At 43.0% G+C, this 24605-nt stretch overlaps 1 protein-coding gene across 2 annotated transcripts in view; it reads left to right on the top strand.

Annotated features, from left to right (window-relative positions):
* Positions 1 to 1879: 1879 nt before the first annotated feature.
* Positions 1880 to 24605, top strand: part of paip1 (poly(A) binding protein interacting protein 1) — a 76621-nt gene continuing 53895 nt past the window's right edge. The window contains exons 1-3 of one of the 2 annotated variants that reach the window (XM_063049602.1): positions 1880 to 2254; positions 14490 to 14659; positions 16624 to 16683. In XM_063049602.1, the coding sequence (XP_062905672.1) occupies positions 1951 to 2254; positions 14490 to 14659; positions 16624 to 16683 (534 nt within the window). In that variant the 5' untranslated portion in view covers positions 1880 to 1950. The remainder of the gene's footprint in view (positions 2255 to 14489; positions 14660 to 16623; positions 16684 to 24605) is intronic. The other variant, XM_063049601.1, reaches the window with a different exon arrangement.

The raw sequence follows: 24605 nt of genomic DNA, 5'->3' as shown, positions 1-24605 counted from the left end.
GTAACTGTGGTCAAGTGTGTTGGCTGTCGGCTCTTGTGTGCCTGCAGGTGATGTGTTGCTGGTGGTTGTTCAGAAACTCCTTCAAGTTGGCCTGGTTGAAATCCTGCTCAAGGCCACCGGCTGCTCAGTTTTTCGTGCCTGCTGATCACAGTGGTCAGCTGCTCCAATGCCTGCAGCCCGACATTGGCTTCAGGTGGAACCTGCACTGATATCAGGCATTCCTTCAGCCTCTGCCGTTCCAGAGAAAATCATGCAAACTTATCCAACCTCTCCTTCTGGCTAATACCCTCTAGTCCGGGCACCACCCGTGAAAAGTCTTCTGCACTCTCTGTAAAGTCCCACTATCCCTCCTATAATGGGGTGACCTGCTGGGAAGTTATGTTGTAACTTTATAAAACTTTGGTTCGGCAGACACAACCTAACCAGAGACTTATAAACAACACACATCAAAGTTGCTGGTGAACGCAGCAGGCCAGGCAGCATCTCTAGGAAGAGGTACACCTGTCCAGCTCTTGGCTCCATCCCTCCCCCTCCTGTCTTCTCCTATCATTTTGGATCTCCTCCTCCCCCTCCCACTTTCAAATCTCTTACTAGCTCTTCCTTCAGTTAGCCCTGACGAAGGGTCTCAGCTCGAAACATCGACTGCACCTCTTCCTAGAGATGCTGCCTGGCCTGCTGCGTTCACCAGCAACTTTGATGTGTGTTGCTTGAATTTCCGGCATCTGCAGAATTCCTCGTGTTTGCAGAGACTTATAAAACTGTGTCAGCTGTGGTCGGCTGCTTCCAAGTTATCGGCAAGTTGACGGTGCCTGGAGGTTTATGGCAGGGAGTTTCTCCCTTTTGCCACCGCTATCGGGGATTCGGGAGTCGATCGACTCAGGGACTTTTGAGACTTTATTTACCGTGCCCATGGTTTGTTCTTCATCAAATTGTGGTATTGCTTTGCACTGCTGTAACTATATCTTATAATTATGTGGTTCTGTCAGTGTTAGTCTTTGGTCTGTCCTGTTTTCTGTGATATCACACCAGAGAAACATTGTATCATTTCTTAATGCATGTATGCATTTGTAAATGACAATAAAAGAGGACTGGGTGTTCTCATAATCTAACATAACTTCCCGGCTCTAGAACTCAATGTCTTGATCAACAAAGTCAAAAATACCACACAAAAATCACTAGAGACTATAGACACAGGTGCAACAACAAAAAAAGTATTGAAGGAAATCAGACCGTTTCTATAGAGTTAAATAGAGAGTTGACATTTCAGGTTTAGGCACTTCATTGGGATGGAAAGAAGGAAGTGAGATGGTTGCTACACACAGAATGTTGTTCTGCCGTTGTATTTTTGTTACGCTGTTCTTCTGCTGTGTTGCTGTTATGCTGTTGTTGGTCCATTGTTAGGCTGTTGTTATGTTGTTGTTACTCTGTAATGCTGTAGTTCTGTTGTGCTGTTGTTGTATTGTTGTAGTATTATTAGGCTGTTGTGTTACTCGAGCTTGCCCACACACCACAAAATGCTGGAAGAACTCAGCAGGCCAGGCAGCATCTATGGAGAAAAGTTCAGTCAACGTTTTGGGTTTTACAAAGTCCTGCCGAAGGGCCTGAGCCCGAACCGACGACTGTACTGTTCTCCATATCTGCTGCCCGGCCTGCTGAGTTGCTCCAGCATTTTGTGTGTGTTGCTCGGATTTCCAGCATCGGCAGAGTTTCTTCAGTTCGTGATTCCCCACCCCTTGCAGCCTCCGGCCTCCGACCTCCGACCAGCCGCTGCAGTACACGGCCAGAACCGGCAGGGGGCAGGCAGCCTGGGAGGACCAGGCTGGCTTTGAGAGGGGGGAGTTCGCCTCTTGTGGTGACTTCCGGCTGTTTTGTTTTGAAGCGGATGCGGGGAGGCGGGGTGCGGGTCTCGCTCGGTTTCCGGCGGAAGTAGGGGGTAGTCGGTAACGGACGATGGAGAGCGGCAGACCGCCCGCCTTCGACCGGGCGCCGGGAGCGGGCCGCGGCCGAGGCTCCCGGGCCCAGGGGCACGGCGACGGCGCGCAGGAGAATGGGCTGTGCGGCGGCGGCGGCGGCGGAGGCGGAGGCGGCGGGGCGGGGAGCGGGCCTGCTGCCCTCAGACTCACTCCAGCCTCGGGGACCGGGTCCGCGGCCCCCGCCCTCCTGCAGGGCAACGGCGTCCACGTCAAGAGCGGTATCCAGCAGCAAGAGCCCCTGCGGCAGCCCAGGAGCAGCCCGCCCGCCGCGGACTTCACCGGTAACCGGGGGCGGGCTGGCGGTCGGGATGGGTTCCTTGTTATCCCTGGTCGCGGGAGACGGTGCCGAGCGCGTCTCGTACGCGGTCCACACCGATCAGGCCGCCGGTGCGGGGAGGTAGAGAGCAGAGTAACGTTACTGTGCAGGGGCAGGGGTAATGAAGAGGTGGATTGTGAGGTCAAGAGTGTCTGGGCGTACTTGTCTTGTCCACTGGTTATTGTGCACGGTGCTGTCCGGTCGAGCAAGTAATGCAGAGTGAAGTGTAGCAGTTACAGAGAAAGTGGGGTTGGGACGCTGCGTTGTGTTTATAGACAGAGAGCCGAAATGCCCCCTCCGACACTGCCCAGCTCATTTAACCCTCGCCGAATCGCAGGGCAATTTACACCAGCTGATTAACCTATAATACCAATGTATTGATCCGAAAAACAATGTCAGACCACACCATGAATTGTCTTTTAATGAATCAGGGGCAGGTTTGTAATCACCGGCGTGTATCGTGAAATTTGTTAACTTAGCAGCAGCAGTTCAATGCGATACATAATATAGAGGAAAAATAATACGTGAATCAATTACAGTAAATATATATTGAATATATTAGAAATCATGCAAGATATATATATACACACACACGTATACACACACACACACACACACACACACACACACACAGTGAGATAGTGTTCATGGGTTCAATGTCCATTTAGGAATCAGATGGCAGAGAGGAAGAAGCTGTTCCTGAATCACTGAGTGTGTGCCTTCAGGTTTCTGTACCTCCTACCTGATGATAACAGTGAGAAAAGGGCATGTCCTGGGTGCTGAAGGTCTTTAATAATAGATGCTGCCTTTCTGAGACACTGCTCCCTAAAGATGTACTGGGTACTTTGTAGGCTAGTAGCCAAGGCGGAACTGACTAGATTTACAACCCTCTGCAGCTACCTTTGGTCCTGTGTAGTAGCCTACCCCGCCCCCCCACCCCCATAACCAGACAGTGATGCAGCCTGTCAGAATGCTCTCCACAGTATGTCTACAGATGTTTTTGAGTGTATTTGTTGACATACCAAATTTCTTCAAACTCCTAATGAAGTATAGCCGTTGTCTTGCCTTCTTTATAACTGCATCGATATGTTGGGACCAGGTTAGATACTCAGAGATCTTGACACCCAGGAACTTGAAACTGTTCACTCTCTCCACTTCTGATCCCTCTATGAGGATTGGTATGTGTTCCTTCGTCTTACCCTTCCTGAAGTCCACAATCAGCTCTTTCGTCTTACTGACATTGAGTGCCAGGTTGTTGCTGTGACACCACTCCACTAGTTGGTATATCCCACTCCTGTACTCCCTCTCGTCACCACCTGAGATTCTACCAACAATGGTTGTACCATCAGTAAATTTATAGATGGTATTTGAGCTATGCCTAGCCGCACAGTCATGGGTATAGAGAGAGTAGAGCAGTGGGCTAAGCACACACCCCTGAGGTGCACCAGTGTTGATCGTCAGTGAGGAGGATATGTTATCACCAATCTGCACAGATTGTGGTCTTCCGATTAGGAAGTTGAGGATCCATTTGCAAATGAAGACAGAGGCAAAGTATTGTAGTTACTTTCTGTAGCAGCCAATCCTGAAAAAACAATTGCTGATGATTCCTCCAGGTATGTTATACTTGTATGACACACTCTCGGCTCCAAAAATCAAAGATAAATATTTGACCCTTTAGCAATTAGCAAACGTGCAGTCTTGAAGTGGTGAAACTTAAGTGTTATTGGGCATAACTAAGCAGTCAACAAAAGTTACAACATCTGTCGGCTCCCAGCTGCAAACTGCCCTGAACAAAGCGTGAACATGTAACTTATTCCCTTTGCTTTTATCACCTCTCACCCCGCCGCACACTGCAAACACACAATGCAATGCAGATAGTACAGATGCAAGGCTACTGTACTTCCCATTTCTGTGTTCTGTATTCCCGTTTCTGATACATAGCCACAATTTTTTTCATTTTTGTATATTTATAGAAGTCCACTATTTTGACCTCTATATTTTTCTTGCACTCATCCTCTGCTTCTGCCCTCGTAATCAGTGTGTTCTCTATTGCCGAGTTCTGCCCTCGTAATCAGTGTGTTCTCCATTGCTGAATTCTGCCCTCCTAATCAGTGTGTTCTCCATTGCCGAGTTCTGCCCTCCTAATCAGTGTGTTCTCCATTGCCGAGTTCTGCCCTCGTAATCAGTGTGTTCTCTATTGTCGAGTTCTGCCCTCCTAATCAGTGTGTTCTCTATTGCCAAGTTCTGCCCTCGTAATCAGTGTGTTCTGTATTGCCGAGTTCTGCCCTCGTAATCAGTGTGTTCTCTATTGTCGAGTTCTGCCCTCCTAATCAGTGTGTTCTCTATTGCCGAGTTCTGCCCTCGTAATCAGTGTGTTCTCCATTGGCGAGTTCTGCCCTCGTAATCAGTGTGTTCTCCATTGCCGAGTTCTGCCCTCGTAATCAGTGTGTTCTGTATTGCCGAGTTCTGCCCTCGTAATCAGTGTGTTCTGTATTGCCGAGTTCTGCCCTCGTAATCAGTGTGTTCTCTATTGTCGAGTTCTGCCCTCGTAATCAGTGTGTTCCCTATTGCCGAGTTCTGCCCTCGTAATCAGTGTGTTCTCCATTGGCGAGTTCTGCCCTCGTAATCAGTGTGTTCTCTATTGCCGAGTTCTGCCCTCGTAATCAGTGTGTTCTCTATTGTCGAGTTCTGCCCTCCTAATCAGTGTGTTCCCTATTGCCGAGTTCTGCCCTCGTAATCAGTGTGTTCTCCATTGCCGAGTTCTGCCCTCGTAATCAGTGTGTTCTCTATTGTCGAGTTCTGCCCTCGTAATCAGTGTGTTCTCTATTGCCGAGTTCTGCCCTCGTAATCAGTGTGTTCTCTATTGTCGAGTTCTGCCCTCGTAATCAGTGTGTTCTCTATTGCCGAGTTCTGCCCTCGTAATCAGTGTGTTCTCCATTGGCGAGTTCTGCCCTCGTAATCAGTGTGTTCTCCATTGCCGAGTTCTGCCCTCGTAATCAGTGTGTTCTCTATTGTCGAGTTCTGCCCTCCTAATCAGTGTGTTCCCTATTGCCGAGTTCTGCCCTCGTAATCAGTGTGTTCTCCATTGGCGAGTTCTGTCCTCGTAATCAGTGTGTTCTCTATTGCTGAGTTCTGCCCTCGTAATCAGTGTGTTCCCTATTGCCGAGTTCTGCCCTCGTAATCAGTGTGTTCTCTATTGTCGAGTTCTGTCCTCGTAATCAGTGTGTTCTCTATTGCTGAGTTCTGCCCTCGTAATCAGTGTGTTCTCTATTGTCGAGTTCTGCCCTCATAATCAGTGTGTTCTCCATTGGCGAGTTCTGCCCTCGTAATCAGTGTGTTCTCTATTGCCGAGTTCTGCCCTCGTAATCAGTGTGTTCTGTATTGCCGAGTTCTGCCCTCGTAATCAGTGTGTTCTCTATTGTCGAGTTCTGCCCTCCTAATCAGTGTGTTCTCTATTGCCGAGTTCTGCCCTCGTAATCAGTGTGTTCCCTATTGCCGAGTTCTGCCCTCGTAATCAGTGTGTTCTCCATTGGCGAGTTCTGCCCTCGTAATCAGTGTGTTCTCTATTGTCGAGTTCTGCCCTCATAATCAGTGTGTTCTCCATTGCCGAGTTCTGCCCTCGTAATCAGTGTGTTCTCTATTGCCGAATTCTGCCCTCGTAATCAGTGTGTTCTCTATTGCTGAGTTCTGCCCTCGTAATCAGTGTGTTCTCCATTGCTGAATTCTGCCCTCCTAATCAGTGTGTTCTGTATTGCCGAGTTCTGCCCTCGTAATCAGTGTGTTCTGTATTGCCGAGTTCTGCCCTCGTAATCAGTGTGTTCTCTATTGTCGAGTTCTGCCCTCCTAATCAGTGTGTTCTCTATTGCCGAGTTCTGCCCTCGTAATCAGTGTGTTCCCTATTGCCGAGTTCTGCCCTCGTAATCAGTGTGTTCTCCATTGGCGAGTTCTGTCCTCGTAATCAGTGTGTTCTCTATTGCTGAGTTCTGCCCTCGTAATCAGTGTGTTCTCTATTGTCGAGTTCTGCCCTCATAATCAGTGTGTTCTCCATTGGCGAGTTCTGCCCTCGTAATCAGTGTGTTCTCTATTGCCGAGTTCTGCCCTCGTAATCAGTGTGTTCTGTATTGCCGAGTTCTGCCCTCGTAATCAGTGTGTTCTCTATTGTCGAGTTCTGCCCTCCTAATCAGTGTGTTCTCTATTGCCGAGTTCTGCCCTCGTAATCAGTGTGTTCTCTATTGCCGAGTTCTGCCCTCGTAATCAGTGTGTTCCCTATTGCCGAGTTCTGCCCTCGTAATCAGTGTGTTCTCCATTGGCGAGTTCTGCCCTCGTAATCAGTGTGTTCTCTATTGTCGAGTTCTGCCCTCATAATCAGTGTGTTCTCCATTGCCGAGTTCTGCCCTCGTAATCAGTGTGTTCTCTATTGCCGAATTCTGCCCTCGTAATCAGTGTGTTCTCTATTGTCGAGTTCTGCCCTCGTAATCAGTGTGTTCTCTGTTGCCGAGTTCTGCCCTCGTAATCAGTGTGTTCTCCATTGCCAAGTTCTGCCCTCGTAATCAGTGTGTTCTCCATTGGCGAGTTCTGCCCTCGTAATCAGTGTGTTCTCTATTGTCAAATTCTGCCCTCGTAATCAGTGTGTTCTCCATTGCCGAGTTCTGCCCTCATAATCAGTGTGTTCTCTATTGTCAAATTCTGCCCTCGTAATCAGTGTGTTCTCCATTGCCAAGTTCTGCCCTCGTAATCAGTGCGTTCTCCATTGCCGAGTTCTGCCCTCGTAATCAGTGTGTTCTCCATTGCCGAGTTCTGCCCTCGTAATCAGTGTTTAAACTGTTCAGTGCTTGTCTTTGCTTTGCCAATATAATTTGTCTCCTTTGGAGGTAATGCTTTTTTTAAGCAATAGTTGGGCATTTGCCCCCTTGCTGTGGAGCCCATGTTATTATCATTCGTGCTTAATCTGCTCCCTGTGACAAAATGGCCAGTCTATCTACAAATCTGTTCCCTGGTTGACGCCTTGATGTATTGATCCAAACAAAAAGTAATACCACACCATGATTTCTTCCTCCACAGTATCAAACATGAACCAACCCTCTACATCCCCCGCCCCTCACCCCAAGCTGTGAGGTGGCAGCACCAACATTTACCAGTGAAATGCTGGAGGAATTCAGCAGGCCAGGCAGCATGTATGGAAGAGAGTACAATCAACGTTTCAGGCTGAGGTTTCCAACATCTTCAGATTTTCTCTTGTTTGCCAGCATTCACCAAGGTTGTTTTAATTTTCTGCCTTCGGCACCATTTTCCTGCACAGTTCCCAAATCCATTGATTTCTTTAACAGCCAGAAATCTGCCAGTCTTTTCAAAATTCAAAGTATATTTATTATCAGTACACACGTTATCATGGGCAACGCTATAACAGCTTGGTGTGTCAGAGTTTGTACGCTTTCCCATGATCATGTGGGTTTCCACCAGGTGCTCTGGTTTCCCTTCTCAGTCCAAAGACTTACAAGTTGGTAGGTTAATTGGTCATTGTCAATTGTCCTGTGATGAGACTAGTGGTAACTCAGTGGGTTATTGGCCTGTTATGCTTGTCAGGCCAGAAGGCTGTTCCATACCATATCTAAACAAGTAAAAATAAATACACTACCTTCAGATTAATTACCTCACAGGCATTCTTAGTTGACAAAAAACTACACACATGCACCACTGACAAACAACCAATTTGCAAAAGAACATAGAACATGGAATAGTACAGCACAGTACAGGCCCTTCGGCCCACAGTGTTGTGCTGACCCTCAAACCCTGCCTCCCATATAACCCCCCCACATAAATTCCTCCATATACCTTGTCTAGTAGTCTCTTAAACTTCACTAGTGTATCTGCCTCCACCACTGACTCAGGCAGTGCATTCCACACACCAACCACTCTCTGAGTAAAAAAACCTTCCTCTAATATCCCCCTTGAACTTCCCACCCCTTACCTTAAAGCCATGTCCTCTTGTATTGAGCAGTGGTGCCCTGGGGAAGAGGCGCTGGCACTCTTATCTATTCCTCTTATTATCTTGTACACCTCTATCATGTCTCCTCTCATCCTCCTCCTCTCCAAAGAGTAAAGTCCTAGCTCCCTTAATCTCTGATCATAATGCATACTCTCTAAACCAGGCTGCATCCTGGTAAATCTCCTCTGTACCCTTTCCAATGCTTCCACATCCTTCCTATAGTGAGACGACCAGAACTGGACACACTACTCCAAGTGTGGCCGAACCAGAGTTTTGTAGAGCTGCATAATTATCTCGCGACTCCTAAACTCTATCCCTCGACTTATGAAAGCGAACACCCCATAAGCTTTCTTAACTACTCTATCCACCTGTGAGACAACTTTAAGGGATCTGTGGACATGTACCCCCAAATCCCTCTGCTCCTCCACACTACCAAGTATCCTGCCATTTACTTTGTACTCTGCCTTGGAGTTTGTCCTTCCAAAGTGTACCACCTCACACTTCTCCGGGTTGAACTCTATCTGCCACTTCTCAGCCCACTTCTACATCCTATCAATCTCTCTCTGCAATCTTCAACAATCCTCTACACTATCTACAACACCACCAACCTTTGTGTCGTCTGCAAACTTGCCAACCCACCCTTCTACCCCCACATCCAGGTCGTTAATAAAAATCACAAAAAGTAGAGGTCCCAGAACCGATCCTTGTGGGACACCACTAGTCACAACCCTCCAATCCGAATATACTCCCTCCACCACGAATTCAATTCTGAATCTACCTGGCCAAACTTCCCTGGATCCCGTGCCTTCTGACTTCCTGAATAAGCCTACCGTGTGGAACCTTGACAAATGCCTTACTAAAATCCATGTAGATCGCATCCACTGTACTACCCTCATCTATATGCCTGGTCACCTCCTCAAAGAAATCTATCAGGCTTGTTAGACATGATCTGCCCTTCACAAAGCCATGCTGACTGTCCCTGATCAGACCATGATTCTCTAAATGCCCACAGATCCTATCTCTAAGAATCTTTTCCAACAGCTTTCCCACCACAGACGTAAGGCTCATTGGTCTATAATTACCCAGACCATCCCTACTACCTTTTTTGAACAAGAGGACAACATTCGCCTCCCTCCAGTCCTCCAGTACCATTCCCGTGGACAATGAGGACATAAAGATCCTAGCCAAAGGCTCAGCAATCTCTTCCCTCGCCTCGTGGAGCAGCCTGGGGAATATTCCGTCAGGTCCCTGGGACTCATCTGTCCTAATATATTTTAACAACTCCAACACTTCCTCTCCCTTAATATCAACATGCTCCAGAACATCAACCTCACTCATATTGTCCTCACTGTCATCAAGTTCCCTCTCATTGGTGAATACTGAAGAGAAGTATTCATTGAGGACCTCGCTCACTTCCACAGCCTCCAGGCACATCTTCCTACCTTTATCTCTAGTCGGTCCTACCTTCAGTCCTGTCATCCTTTTGTTCTTCACATAATTGAATTTTTCCTTTACCCTGCTCACCAAGGCCTTCTCATGCCCCCTTCTTGCTCTTCTCAGCACCTTCTTAAGCTCCTTTCTTGCTGCCCTATATTCCTCAATAGACCCATCTGATCCTTGCTTCCGAAACCTCATGTATGCTGCCTTCTTCCACCTGACTAGATTTTCCACCTCACTTGTCACCCATGGCTCCTTCACTCTATCATTCTTTATCTTCCTCACTGGGACAAATTTATCCCTAACATCCTGCAAGAGATCCCTAAACATCAACCACATGTCCATAGTACATTTCCCTGCAAAAACATCATCCCAATTCACACCTGCAAGTTCTAGCCTTATAGCCTCATAATTTGCCCTTCCCCAATTAAAAATTTCTCCATGATAATGGTAAAGGCCAGGGAGCAGTGGTCACTGTCCCCCAGATGCTCACCCACTGAGAGATCTGTGACCTGACCCAGTTCATTACCTAGTACTAGATCTAGTATGGTATTCCCACTGGTCAGCCTGTCCACATACTGTGACAGGAATCCGTCCTGGACACACTTAACAAACTCTGCCCTGTCTAAACCCTGGGAACTAATCAGGTGCCAATCAATATTAGGGAAGTTAAAGTCACCCATGATAACAACCCTGTTATTTTTGCACCTTTGCAAAATCTGCCACCCAGTCTGCTTGGTATCTCTGCTGCTACCAGGGGGCCTATAGAATACTCCCAGTAGAGTAACTGCTGCTTTCCTATTCCTGACTTCCAACCACACTGACTCAAAAGAGGATCCTGTTACATTACCCACCCTTTCTGTAGCTGTAATGGTATCCCTGACCAGTAATGCTACCCCTGCACACAAACTGCAATCATAAACTAAACAAATCATACTGAGACTGAGTTGTAGAGTCCTTGGAAGTGAGTCCATAGGTTGTGGAATCAGTTCAGAGTTGAGGTGAGTGAAGTTATCACTTCAAAGAGGCAATGATAGAGAATACCAAAGATTAAATGTTGGTTGCCAGGGTGCACGTAAAGAGTGGTGATCGTTATGCATGACAATGTAAATTGTTTTGGTATGTTACGCATTTGGGGTAATCTACCTGACCAATGTAGGGCATATGTTTTGTCGGTGGTTGACAAAAGGATCTTGTTTATTCAAGGGATGAGAGTTTAGCAGGCTGAGCCAGCACCAAACTGCTCCTCCCTCGCTGCCTCTTCAGAAGGCAGTGCCGCAGTCCTTGAGGTGTGGGTTGCACCCACAATGCTGTTACAGAGGGAGTTCTGGGATTTTGACCCAATGACTGGGAAGGAACAGAAATATGTTTCCAAGTGGGTCTTCCCAAGGGTTGGTGTTGCCATGCTTTTGCTGCCCTTGTCTTTCCAGGTGGCGGGGGCGTTGGGCCGGGAGGGTGCCGTCTGAAGAGTCTTGGTGAGTTACTGCGTATATCCTATAGTCAGTACAAATAGTATTGTGCTAGAGTGAGGGAAAGGATGTGGATGGTGTGCTGATCGTGGGGTGCTGTGACTAGTGTTGATGTTCCTGAGTTACACCGGCAAATCAAAAATTAAACCCAAAAGCTGAAAGTGTTAATTTTCTTGGGCCTTTCTCTTAAAGCACTTATGGAGCATTCCAGCTCCAGTAAATGTTTCGAAGGTCAAGAGAGGAACTGCTGAAGATGTATTGTTCATATAGTGGCTCCAAACCAGTAGAGGCTTAAATCAATGGACATTAAGAGAGGCACATAGTGTTCAAGGATGAACAGAATTGTTATTTAAAGATTGAGGGCTAAAAATAGATAGGGTAAATGCAAACAGGCTTTGTCCGCTGAGGTTGGGTGACAGTACAAATAGAGGTCATGGTATATGGATGAAAGGTCTTTTGATGTGTAGTGGAGAGTACATTGACTGGCTGCATTATGGCCTGGCATGGGAACACCAAACTTTTGAGCAGGAAATCCGAGAGAAAGTAGTGGATTCGGCCCAGTACATCACAGGTAAAGCCCTCCCAACCACCACAGAGCACACCTACATCAGGGACCCCCATCACCCAGGTCATGCTCTCTTCTCGCTGCTGCCATCAGCTAGAAGGTACAGGGGCCTCAGGACTCACGCCACCAAGTTCAAGAGCAGTTACTCCCCTCAACCATCAGACTCTTGAACAAAAAGGGATAACTGCATTCATTGAGATGTTCCCACAACCAATGGTCTCACTTTAAGGACTCTTGTTATTTCATGCTCTCATTGTTTATTGCTATTTATTTATATTTGCATTTGCACAGTTTGATTCTTCTATATTCTTGCTCTTTCAATGATCCACTTTACAGTTACTGTTCTACAGATTTGCTGAGTATGCCGGCAGGGGAAAGAATCTCGGTTATATGCGGTGACATGTATGTACACTGATAGTAAATTTTACTCTGAATGGTGGAACATTTAAATGGAACATGAGGGGAAACTGCTTCAGTTAGAGTGTAGTGAGGGTGTGGAGTGAGCTGCCAGCGGAAGTGGTGGATGTGGGTTCAACTCCAACATTTAAGAGAAGTTTGGATGGGAGGTGTATGGAGGGCGATGGTCCAGATGCAGGTCCATGGGACTGGGCAGAAAAATGATTCAGCATGGACCAGCTGGGCCAAACGGGCTGCTTGTGCTGTCGTCTTCTATTACTCGATTTGAAAATTAGCTTTATTTGTCACGTACATCAAAAAATCAGAATCGGGTTTCATATGACGTGAAGTTTGTTGTTTTGTGGCAAGAGTACATTTTAATTACATCACAATTTTTAAATCTATAGATTACAATGAGAATGTATATAAATAAAATATGTCGTGCAAAAAGAGAAAAACAATGCGATGGGGTAGTGTGACACACAAAATGCTGGAGGGACTCGGCAGGCCAGGCAGCTTCTAGGAAAAGAGTACAGTCAACTTTTTGGGCTGAGACCTTTCGGCAGGACACCTGATAGTGAGGTAGTATGTGCGGTTTAAGATGGCTTGTTGAAACTGAGACTACTTGCTGGTGGCAAATAAAACAAAGAAAACAACTAAATGCTTCATTAATCTCACTTTTCCTGCTGAACGATCACTGGAAACAATAGACTGTAACTTCCCTGTTGGAGTTGAGCTTTTGAACTGCCTGTTTGACCTGGTGGTTTTGGAGTGGGAACTGAAGTCTCACAGGTGCAGGATATCTGCTGTGTACTGGGTACAGGTTGATTCAAGGCAGTGGGGTTTGGGTAATGAGCCAATGTTTGGCTATTCCTGGAACAAACTTAAGAGGCATTTCCATTTGGAGGAACGGAGGCAATGCAGAGTCGAGGTAGCAGGGCCTGGACCGGAGAGTGAGGAAAGACCAGAGGTTTCATCAGTTTAAGTGCCGAGTTGAATTGGAAGTATTTTCTACGAGCCAAATTGAGGTGGCGGGAGTGTGTCATTGGGGCAGGGTCCAGGTCCAAGAGCCAAGGTCTGGACAATTTAAGTGCTGGGCTGGATTGGAAAGGGCCTATTGCAGTGATAGACAGATTGCAGCGTCTAGGTCCTTTCTTGGGTCGGAGTCTAGCAATGACTGACCTGTCAAACCAGTTCACACTAGATCGAATACCACTGTGCTATAGTTGTTGAGACAGATCTCCGGGCTTTTCTTAGGCAGTGGTATGATTGTTGCCCTTTTGAAGCAGGTGGGAACATCTGGCTGCAGCAGTGAGAGATTGAAGATGTCCTGGAACATTCCTGCCCGCTTGATGGCTTAGGCTTTCAGCACCCTACCAGATGCACCATCAAGGCCTGGCACCTTGACAATGCTCCCTCTTGAAAGATTTTCTGACGCCGGCCTCTGAGACAGGGATCACAGGCTCCCCTGCAGGGATTTATTCTTCCTTTCAAAGTGCTATCTTTGAAATGTACAATTAAATGCATCGCTAAAAGTGTCCAACACAGTGTGATGCCTGCAACTCACTAACCATGTGTATTTGGAATGTGGGAGGAAACTGGAGTATCGGGGGGAACCCACACAGTACGCATACACTCCTTACATACTGCAGTCGGAATTGAACTCTGATTGCTGGCACTAACCTGACTGTACTAACCACTGCCTGGGCACCCTTGGAAGCAGCAATGGTGCTCTTGATGTCAATGGAAGCAGTGAGGCATATTTGGCTTTGCAGTTCTCAAGATCTTTCGCTGGTTGGGCTGATACTGAAAACTGTTTATTCATAGAAGTTGTGAAAAGATTAAAATGTATTCCATATTTATTATTAGAAGGTCCAGTCATTTAAGTCTTTGGTCTGACTCCCATCTAGACTAATGCAATCTGGGCTTAAATGGTTGAATTGTAAGCACCAATTGATTGGACTAGCATATTGTGCCCTTCAGCTAGATCATCTGTTAATCTATTATATAAGTTTTGAATTTAAACTTTTACTAATTGAGAATTTCTGCTGTGGGGGGAGATCAAGGGAAGGACACATAGTAGTGACATTGTGTGTGAATGATGTGAGGTTGACTTCCTCACAAGAAAATCCAGATTTGCCATTGTGCGATGTCCGCTGTGTCTCTGGCATTTAACCGATCAGCCCACAAATAAAGGGTTAGCTGCACTGATCTGAGAATTTGTGGGGATTGGTTGGTCACTGACTGGACTGTGACAGTAAGAAGCTTTCATACTGAATGAACTTTGAGGAACTGGAGTGAAGGAGTATTGAGAAATAATTGGCTTTCTTTTTGTAATTTTTTTCAGACAGCGCCAACCGTGGGCAAACGACCTTGGGATCCCATGACCAGTATCTGTCGCACGGCACAAATACCGCCCTAGTTAAACCACAGAGAGTGGAGGAAGTCACCATCCAGTCAAAACTGTCAGCCAGTGCTCCAGAATTCTACCCAACTGGCTTTGTGGCGGTCTCATCGGTGGGTCTTTACCTCCCAGTTATCTTCCGATATCAGTGAGGGCCCCTCTGCACTGGAGAAACCAAATGTAACGTAGATCACAGAGTTTCTCTGTTCAGTGTGTAGATGTAGCCCTAAACTCCCAGTTCAGAATCAGGTTTGTTATCTTTGACCAATGTTGTTCTGTGCCAGCTTGATAGTGCGAAGACAAAATCACTATGAACCTGGTTCATTATTATTGACAAACAACAGGAATTCTGCAGATGCTGGAAATTCAAGCAACACACATAAAAGTTGCTTTCCTGTTCGGCCTGAAACGTCGACTGTACCTCTTCCTAGAGATGCTGCCTGGCCTGCTGCGTTCACCAGCAACTTTTATATCATTATTATTGAGTAGTGTTGTTGCCTGCCCCATGTCCATGCCTCCTTTCGCAGCCAGGCTGAGTTTCTATCTTATCTGCCGAGTATCTCTGGCATTCTGTTTTATTTCAGGTTTCCAGCATCTGCATTGCTTTAGTTTTTGTTGATGTCATGTTTTTCCTTTCCTGTTATCATATGTTTACTGTGGACAGATCACTTGTAATTAAGAAACTTTCACCACTCTCGGCCAACAGCAACAATACTTGTCACTGCAGCTGGTTTCCAATTTATACACAATGTTCCTTTGTTCTACTCACCCATTCCTCTTCCGTCTCCCTTCAGTTTAAAGCAGGTTTAACTTTTAACAGCACAAAATGCTGGAAGAACTCAGCAGATAGGCACTATCTATCAAAGAAGTCAACGTTTTCGGCCGAGACCCTTTATCAGGACATGTCTTGGCCCAAAAACATTCACTCTTTATTTATTTCTGTAGATGCTGCCTGGCCTGCTAAGTTGCTGCAGCATTTTGTGTGTGTAATTTTGGATTTCCAGCATCTGCAGAATCTCTTGTGTTTCAGGTTGGTAAAAATTATATTTAAATAAAAAGCATAGAAGCTGTATTTAAATACAATAAAAGACACTTAGATAGATAGATGGATTGGAAGGATTGAGAAGGCTGTGGGTCAAACGTGGGCGAGTGAGACTAACATAGATGGACATCTTCGTTAGCATAGACCAGTTTGGTTGGAGGTCCTGTTTCCTGAGCTGTGTGACTATAGCTTTATTCTGTGACTGATCTGACCACTCCTTTCCTTGGAAACATACATTTGAATTACAATACAGAGGATTCTGGTTACTTGGGGCATATTGGGACCAATTTTGGCCCAGTTAAATGGCTGCCCCATTTAGTTGAGAGACTACCATTTAACCGACTTAAATGAAATACAGAACAAGTTAAAACACTAACAATACTACTACAGTACTATAAAACTGTACTCCTTCCTAACAGTTATTGAGAGGGGAATTCATCCGGTCTTCGCTGCCGTGTTTTATTGATTGACTATAAATGAGCAATATCAGCACTGACAACCATTGCAGATGATGGACTGCCTTCATTGCCTTCCTGCATGAAATAGTGTCATAATCCAAATTTTTTAAAATTCAAAGTAAAAAACAGAATTATAAAATCACTGCATTTTGAATGGACATCCATCAGCCCAAATGGATAACACAACACAAGCACGTGCAAATGACACTATTTAAAAGCTGTTCACGCTTAGCATGGTGTAGTCTGTAACAGCCACACAAGTGACTGACATTAGTTAAAAGCTGCATAGTTTCTCAAATATACAAAAGGAGTACCTGCTATTTTCATGATTAGTGTTTGTTCTTTAAGGGTTGTTTTAAATAAGAAGCTGTCCTGATTAACTGATGGCCAATTAACTGGAATCTACTGTGTATGAAAAATTTACATTTAGTTCTCTGGGATGACGGAGAAGTACAAGGATTGTGCATGTTATATTGTATGTTCATCATGTTTGTAATAAAAGGCATAATATGAAGCCAGGTCCTCATGTTCAGTAACCACTCCACTGATCTTGTTAATGTCTGTTTCTTTCCTTCAGCACCCTGTGATTGACAGTGTCTCTGCTGATGTCATGCCACTATCCTCGCACTTTAATGAGGTAACTCCTTCCAGTCAATTCTCAACTACACAATTATTTCTTGAATAAGTGCACCAACTGGTAATTGGATGATGAAAATTAAAAATTGTGTGAGTGGTTTTGTGATGAGGCATTTTTGGCTCCTGATGTTGATGGTGATGAGGCACGTAGAATGGTGAAAAGATGAAACTATATTCCATATGATTGGAGAGCTCAGGCACGGTGGCAAAGCAGTTAGTGCAACTCGGGACGTTCTGGACCTCTGAGTTCAGTTCCGGCTCACAACTGCATGGGTTTCCTCCGAGTGCTCTGGTTTCCTCCTGCAGTCCAAAGATGTACTGGTTAGTAAGTAATTGGTGATTGTAAGTTTTCCTGTGATTGTGGTAGTGTTGATAGGTGAGTTACTGGGCTGTGTGGGCCTGTTCTTGTATTCTAAATGAAATAAAAATTAAAGTAGATATCTATGGTCACACGGCCATTTGGACCTGAATTTAATCTGGGTTAAATGGTCGAGCTGAAAGGACAGATTGGCTGGAAGAACATGGTCTGCCTTTTAGCTAGATCATCTGTTCATCTATTCTATACATGATTGCAATGCAGTACTGTATTATCTTAAACAGTGGGATTTGTATGCTATTTATACATATGTACTTATTCTTTATAAAATGTGCAAAGTCTTAGAACTGCTCTTCCTGCCTTTATAACCCACCTTTAGCTTCTGTTGTGTGTTCTTTTGTTCTGACGCGTATGCTGAGGGATATTCACACTTGGTTTTGTTGCAGCTATTCTATCATGGACACAACTCAACAATTCTTGCCACTTTTGCACTTCTGCTCAATATACAGCTTGGTCCACTCTATCCTTTGATTTATAAAGTTGAGTAAATCAGGAAAATTAAATACTTCTAAAATGTACGCTGCAATAGCTTCATCTTGGCATTCTCCCTCAGATTCTGTCAAGATGGAGTTTATTGTCCTCTGCACACGTAAGTGTACGCACGGGTATCAGGAACAACCTGCAGCAGCATTCACAAGAAAAACAAACTGAATTGTGCAGTTTTTACAACGATCTCCATTTTAATGCAAAAGTGATCAAAGTGGATAGCATACCCCCGCGCCCCCATTCCCTTATTGTAGTCTCCTTTAAAGGAAAGTATATTTGCCACGGATGCAATGAGGAGATAACTCTTTGGATCTGTTAGAGCATTTTGTTACAGGAAAGGTACTGGCATGGATAGAGGACTGACTGAAAGGCAGGAGGCAGCGAGTTAGAATAAAAGGGACCTTCTCTGGTTGGCTGCCAGTGACTAGTGGTGTTCCTTGGATCAGTATTGGGACCGCTACTTTTCACATTGTTAGTCATTTACTTAGATGGTGGAATTGATGACTTTGTGGTAAAGTTTGCAGATGATACAAAGATAGGTGGAGGGGTAGGTAGTGCTGTGGAAGCAATACAATTGCAGCAGGACTTGGACAATTCGGAAGAACGAGCAAGAAAGTGGTAGATGGAATACAGTATTAGGACTATTATCTAAATGGCGAGAAGGTTCAAACATCAGAGATGCAGAGGGACTTGGGAGTTCTCGTGCAAAACTCCCAGAAGGTTAATTTACAGGTTGACTCTGTGGTAAAGAAGGGAAATGCAATGTTGGCATTTATTTCAAGGGGAATAGAATATAAAAGCAAGCAGATGATGCTGAGCCTTTATAAGACACTAGTCTGGCTGCACTTGGAGTATTATCAATAGTTTTGGACCCCATATCTCAGAAAGGATGTTTCGTCATTGAAGAGAGTCCAGAGGAGGTTCGCGAGAATGATTTCGGGGAATGAAGGGGTTAAGATACGAGGAATATTTGGCAGCTTTGGGCCTGTACTCACTGGAACTTAGAAGAAGGAGAGGGGAATCTTATTGAAACCTAACCAAATGTTGAAAGGACTAGACAGGGTGGAAGAGAAAGCTTGTAGTCAATATAAGAGGGAGGATAGGCAGGTGATAGAGAAGGGGTGCGTCCAGACCGATGGCTTGAGATGTGTATTTTAATGCAAGGAGTATTATGAGCAAAGCGAATGAGCTTACAGCGTGGATCAGCACTTGGAGCTATGATCTTGTGTCCGTTACAGAGACTTGGATAGCTCAGGGGCAGGAATGGTTACTTAGAGTGCCAGGCTTTATATGTTTCCGAAGGGACAGGGAGGGAGGCAAAAGAGGTGGGGGCGTGGCACTGTTGATCAGAGATGGTGTCATGGCCGTAGAAAAGGAGGAAGTCATGGAAGGATGTCTACTGAGTCTGTGTGGATGGAAGTTAGAAACAGGAAGGGGTCAATAACTGTACTGGGCGTTTTTTATAGACCACCCAATAGTAACAGGACATCGAGGAGCGGATAGGGAGACAGATTTTGGAAAGATGTAATAATAACAGTGTTGTCGTGGTGGGAGATTTTAATTTCTCAAATATTGATTAGCATCTCCCTGGAGCAAAGGGTTTAGATGGGATGGAGTTTGTTAGGTGTGTTCCGGAAGGTTTCTTGACACAATATGTAGATAAGTCTACAAGAAGATAGGCTGTAGTTGATCTGATATTGGAAAATGAACCTGGTCAGGTATCAGATTTCTCAGTGGGAGAGCATTTTGGAGACAGTGATCACAATTCCACCTCCTTTATCATAGCATTGAACCTGGTACTCCAGCTGCAGTACTGTCGACAAAAAGCCTTGCAGAGGGTGGTTAGGGGAGCAGAGAAGGTTATTGGGGTCTCCCTACCTTCTGTCCAAGACCTCTTTCAGAGTCGATGCCTCCAGAAGACATGGTACATCCATAAAGACCCCTCATACCCTCTCCATGAACTGTTTGTTCTTCTGCCATCAGGCAAACGTTACAGGAGCATCAAAACTAAAACCACAAGGCTACTAAACAGCTTCCTCCCACAGGCAGTCAGACTGCTAAATAGCTGCTCTACCTGACTCTGCTTTGGACACTTTTAACTTGCACTGGACACTTATACCTTGATTTTAACTGACATGTGGCTGTTGTGGTTTACTATTTATTGTTATGTTTATTATTTAGTGTTGCGTTGGTATGTTATGGTTGCACTGCTCCTGGGAAACGCTGTCTCATTCTGCCCTGCAGAGCTGATATATAGTTAGAATGACAATAAAATTTTTTGAATCTTGAATCATTGGAGAGGGATAGGAACAGACAAGTTAGGGAAGCATTTAATAGGAGTAAGGGGAACTATGAGGCTATCAGGCAGGTACTTGGAAGCATAAATTGGAAACAGATCTTCTCGGAAATGTACGAAAGAAATGTGGCAAATGTTCAGGGGATATTTGCGTGGAGTTCTACATAGATACATTCCAATGAGACGGACAGGACAGTAGGGTACAGGAACTGTGGTGTACAAAGGCAGTTGTAAATCTAGTCAAGGAGAAAAGAAAAGCTTACAAAAGGTTCAAAAAATGAGGTAATGATAAAGATCTAGAAGATTATAAGGCTAGCAGGAAGGAGCTAAAGAATGAAATTAGGAGAGCCAGAAGGAGCCATGAGAAGGCCTTGGCAGGCAAGTTTAAGGAAAACTCCAAGGTATTCTGCAAGTGTGTGAAGAGCAAGAGGAAAAGATGTGAGAGAATAGGACCAATCAAGTGTGACAGTGGAAAAGTGTGTACGGAACCGGAAGAGATAGCAGAGGTACTTAATGAATACTTTGCTTCAGTATTCACTACGGAAAAGGATCTTGGTGATTGTAGGGATGACTTACAGTGGACTGAAAAGCTTGAGCATGTAGATATTAAGAAAGAGGATGTGCTGGAGCTTTTGGAAAGCATCAAGTTGGATAAGTCACTGGGACCGGAGGAGATGTACCCCAGGCTACTGTGGGAGACGAGGGAGGAGATTGCTGAGCCTCTGGCGATGATCTTTGCATCATCAATGGGGACAGGAGAGGTTCCAGAGGATTGGAGGGTTGCAGATCTTGTTCCTTTATTCAAGAAAGGGAACAGAGATAGCCCAGGAAATTATAGACCATTGAATCTTACCTCAGTGGTTGGTAAGTTGGTGGAGAAGATCCTGAGAGGCAGGATTTATGAACATTTGGAGAGGTATAATATGATTAGGAATAGTCAGCATGGTTTTGTCAAAGGCAGGTCATGCCTTTTTTCTTTCTTTTCTTTTTCAATCTTTTTCTTAGTTTCAACATCAAACACATTACAAAAAGTAAGTACAGAGAAATTGGGATTATGTTAATTGATAATAATTATTGAAATTTAGAGTCAGGTAACACATAGTTAGAAACATCCCAAAATCACACAGATTAGCAACCAAATATATAGGGAGTATACATAAAATACAAAAATATCATTAAAAAAACAGAAAAAGAAAAAAAAATCCCCTAAAAAAAAACTAATCTACCCAAACTAAAGAAAACTAAGAAAAAAAAGAAAAGAAAGGGCTATTTTGATACCTCAGATAGAACCAATAGTGTCACCACTTCTGCTCCTCTCCCCATATATTGAAATCACAAAATAGATTTGGCAAGTGTCAAATTACATCATGTGGGAGTATTGAATAAATGGTCTCCAAGTCTCATCAAATTTAATAGATGGGTCAAAAATGACACTAATAATTTTTTCTAGATTTAAACAAGATAAAGTTTGAGAAAACCAATGAAATGTAGTAGGAGGATTAATCTCTTTCCAATTCAATAGTATAGATCTTCTAGCCATTAAAGTAACAAAAGCAATCATCTGACGAACTGAAGAGGTCAAATGATGTTTTTCTATCATTGGTAAACCAAAAATGGCAGTACTAGGATGAGGTTGTAAATCAATATTCAAGACAGTGGAAATAATATCAAAAATATCATCCCAATATTTCTTCAATAAAGGGCAAGACCAAAACATATGAGTTAATGAGGCTATCTCAGAATGACATCTATCACATACAGAATTTACATGAGAGTAATAACGAGCTAGTTTATCCTTAGACATATAAGCCCTATGTACAACTTTAAACTGTATCAACGCATGTGTTTAGCACAAATAGAGGAAGAGTTAACTAATTGAAAAATGTTTTGCCATTTCTCAGTAGGTAAGATAAGCTTAAGTTCCCTTTCCCAGTCATTCTTAATTGTATTAGAAACATCTGGATTTATTTTCCTTATCATATTATAAATAATTGTTATTGAACCTTTCTGAAAAAGGTTTAAATCCAAAATTTTTTCCAGTATATCAGTGGAATATGAAATCGGAAAGGTAGTAAGAACAGTATTTAAAAAGTTTCTAATCTGTAAATATCTAAAAAAAAATGTGATCTAGGTAAATTATATTTATTAGATAATTGTTCAAAAGACATAAAACAATTATCTGAAAATAAATCAGAAAAATGTATTATATCCTTTGTTTTCCAGACCAGATATGCTTGATCCAAAAAAGAAGGTTGAAAAAGAAAGTTGGATATAATAGGGCTAGTTAGAATAAATTGATTCAGTCCAAAAAATTTTCAAAACTGAAACTATATTTGAAGAGTATATTTAACTATTGGGTTATCCATTTGTTTGTCCAGTTTAGAAAAGTCAAAAGGAAGTGGGGTCCCTAAAATAGAACCCAATGAAAATCCTGAAACAGAATTACATTCAAGATTGACCCATTGTGGACTTGGAACTGTAACCCAATTCCATGTCCAAAATTTTAAATAACGAATATTAATCGCCCAATAGTAGAATCTAAAGTTTGGCAATGCTAGACCGCCCTCCTTTTTGGGATTCTGCAAATGTCTTTTACCAAGTCTAGGATTTTTATTCTGCCATATGTGTGGGGAAATTTTTAAATCAACATTATCAAAAAAGGATTTCGGAATAAAAATTGGCAATGCTTGAAATAAATATAGAAACTTAGGTAAAATAATCATCTGAACAGCGTTGATCCATTAATGACAAAAACATTGGTGACCATTTAGTTATCAACCCTTTAATCTGATCAAGTAAGGGTAAGAAATTAACCTTAAATAAATCCTTATGCTTCTTAGTAATTTTAACTCCTAAATAAGTAAATTGATCAGTAACTAATCTAAATGGTAAACATTTATAGATTGGAACCATCATATTTAATGGAAAAAGTTCACTCTTATTAAGATTCAGTTTGGTAACCAAAAAATTTACTAAACTTATTCAACAAGGATAAAGTTGCAGGAATGGATTTTTCTGGATCAGAAATATATAATAATAAATCATCTGCATATAATAGCTTATGTATCTCTTTCCCACGAGTAATACCAAAAATGTTTGGTGAATCTCGAATTGCAATTGCTAAAGGTTCTAAAGCAATATCAAATAATAAGGGACTTAAAGGACAGTCCAATCTAGTGCCACGAAATAATCGAAAAAAGGGAGATCTTTGATTATTAGTCAAAACCAAAGCTAAGGGAGTATGATATATCAATTTAATCCAGGATATAAATATCGGGCTAAAGTTAAACTTCTCAAGCGTAGTAAATAAATATACCCATTCAACTCTGTCAAAAGCTTTCTTGGCATCTAATGAAATAACACATTCTGGAGTTTTCAGTGAAGGAGTATAAATAATATTTATTAATCTCCTAATATTAAAAGATGAATAACGATTTTTAATAAATCCAGTTTGATCCGTGGAAATAATTTGAAGTAATACCTTTTCTAACCTAGATACTAATATTTTAGAAAAATTTTTGAATCAACATTCAATAAAGATATTGGTCTATATGATGCACATTCAGTAGGATCCTTGTTTTTTTTAAATTAAGGAAATGGAAGCTCCATAAAATGATTGTGGTAGTTTATCTGTAATAATTGCATCTCTAAAAACTCTGCACAACTGGGGAGAAAGAATAGAAGAGAAAAACTTTAAAAATTCTGCTGTATAGCCATCTAGGCCAGGTGATTTACCAGAATTCATTGAAGAAATAGCACCCATTATTTCTTCATCCTTAATAGGTGTTTCTAGCTTTAAACATTCGTCGGGTGTTAATTTCAGAAAGTTCAGATTCCTTAAAAAATCTTGCATCTCCCTGGGATCATGTGGAAATTCTGACTGATATAAAGATGTAAAAATTCTTGAAAAGATTTATTAATCTCATCATGATCAACTGTTGAAATTCATTAGGTTTATGAATCTTAATAATTTGACATTTAACCGAGGCTGTTTTTAATTGATTGGCTAATAATTTGCCAGATTTATCACTATGTATATAAAACTCACCTCTTGTTTTCATTAGTTGATTTTCTATTGATGATGTTAAGAGTAAACTATGCTCCATTTGAAGTTCAACTCTGTTTGTAAAGCTCCTCATTAGGAGCAGTGGCATATTGTTTATCCATGCCAATCAACACCAATATTTCATTCTTAATGCGATTTTTCAATCCAGCCGAGTAAGAAATGATCTGACCACGGATATAAGCTTTAAAAATGTCCCATATAACCCCACTGGAAATTTCATCCGTAGTATTGGTTAAAAAAAAGAAGTCAATCTGATCCTTGATAAAGTTTACAAAATCTGAATCTTGAAGTAAATTGGAATTAAAACGCCGTTGTCTAATATTAGGAGGTATATCCCATAACTTAATACGAGAGAGTCAATGGTGCATGATCAGATATCAATGATATCATAGTTACACTCAATTACAGATGGAATTCAACGAGAGTTCTATAAAAAAAAACAGTCAATCCTAGAATAAGTATGATGTGTATGTGAAAAGAAAGAAAATTCTTCGTCCTTGGGATGTAGAAATCTCCAAATCTCGGAGATTCCAGAATCAATCAAAAACAAATTGATAAGAGTGGCTGACTTATTCGGTAGTGCCTGAGTTGGTACTGATTTATCCATCGAAGGATTTAAGCAACAATTAAAGTCACCCCCCATTATCAACATGTAATCACTTAAATTAGGAAAAGAGGTAAATAATTGTTTAAAAAATT

This window comes from Mobula hypostoma, chromosome 5, assembly GCF_963921235.1.
Source record: "Mobula hypostoma chromosome 5, sMobHyp1.1, whole genome shotgun sequence".
Lineage (NCBI taxonomy): Eukaryota > Metazoa > Chordata > Chondrichthyes > Myliobatiformes > Myliobatidae > Mobula > Mobula hypostoma.
Note: the sequence above shows the minus strand (reverse complement) of the source record. Positions and strands in the feature narration are given on the sequence as shown.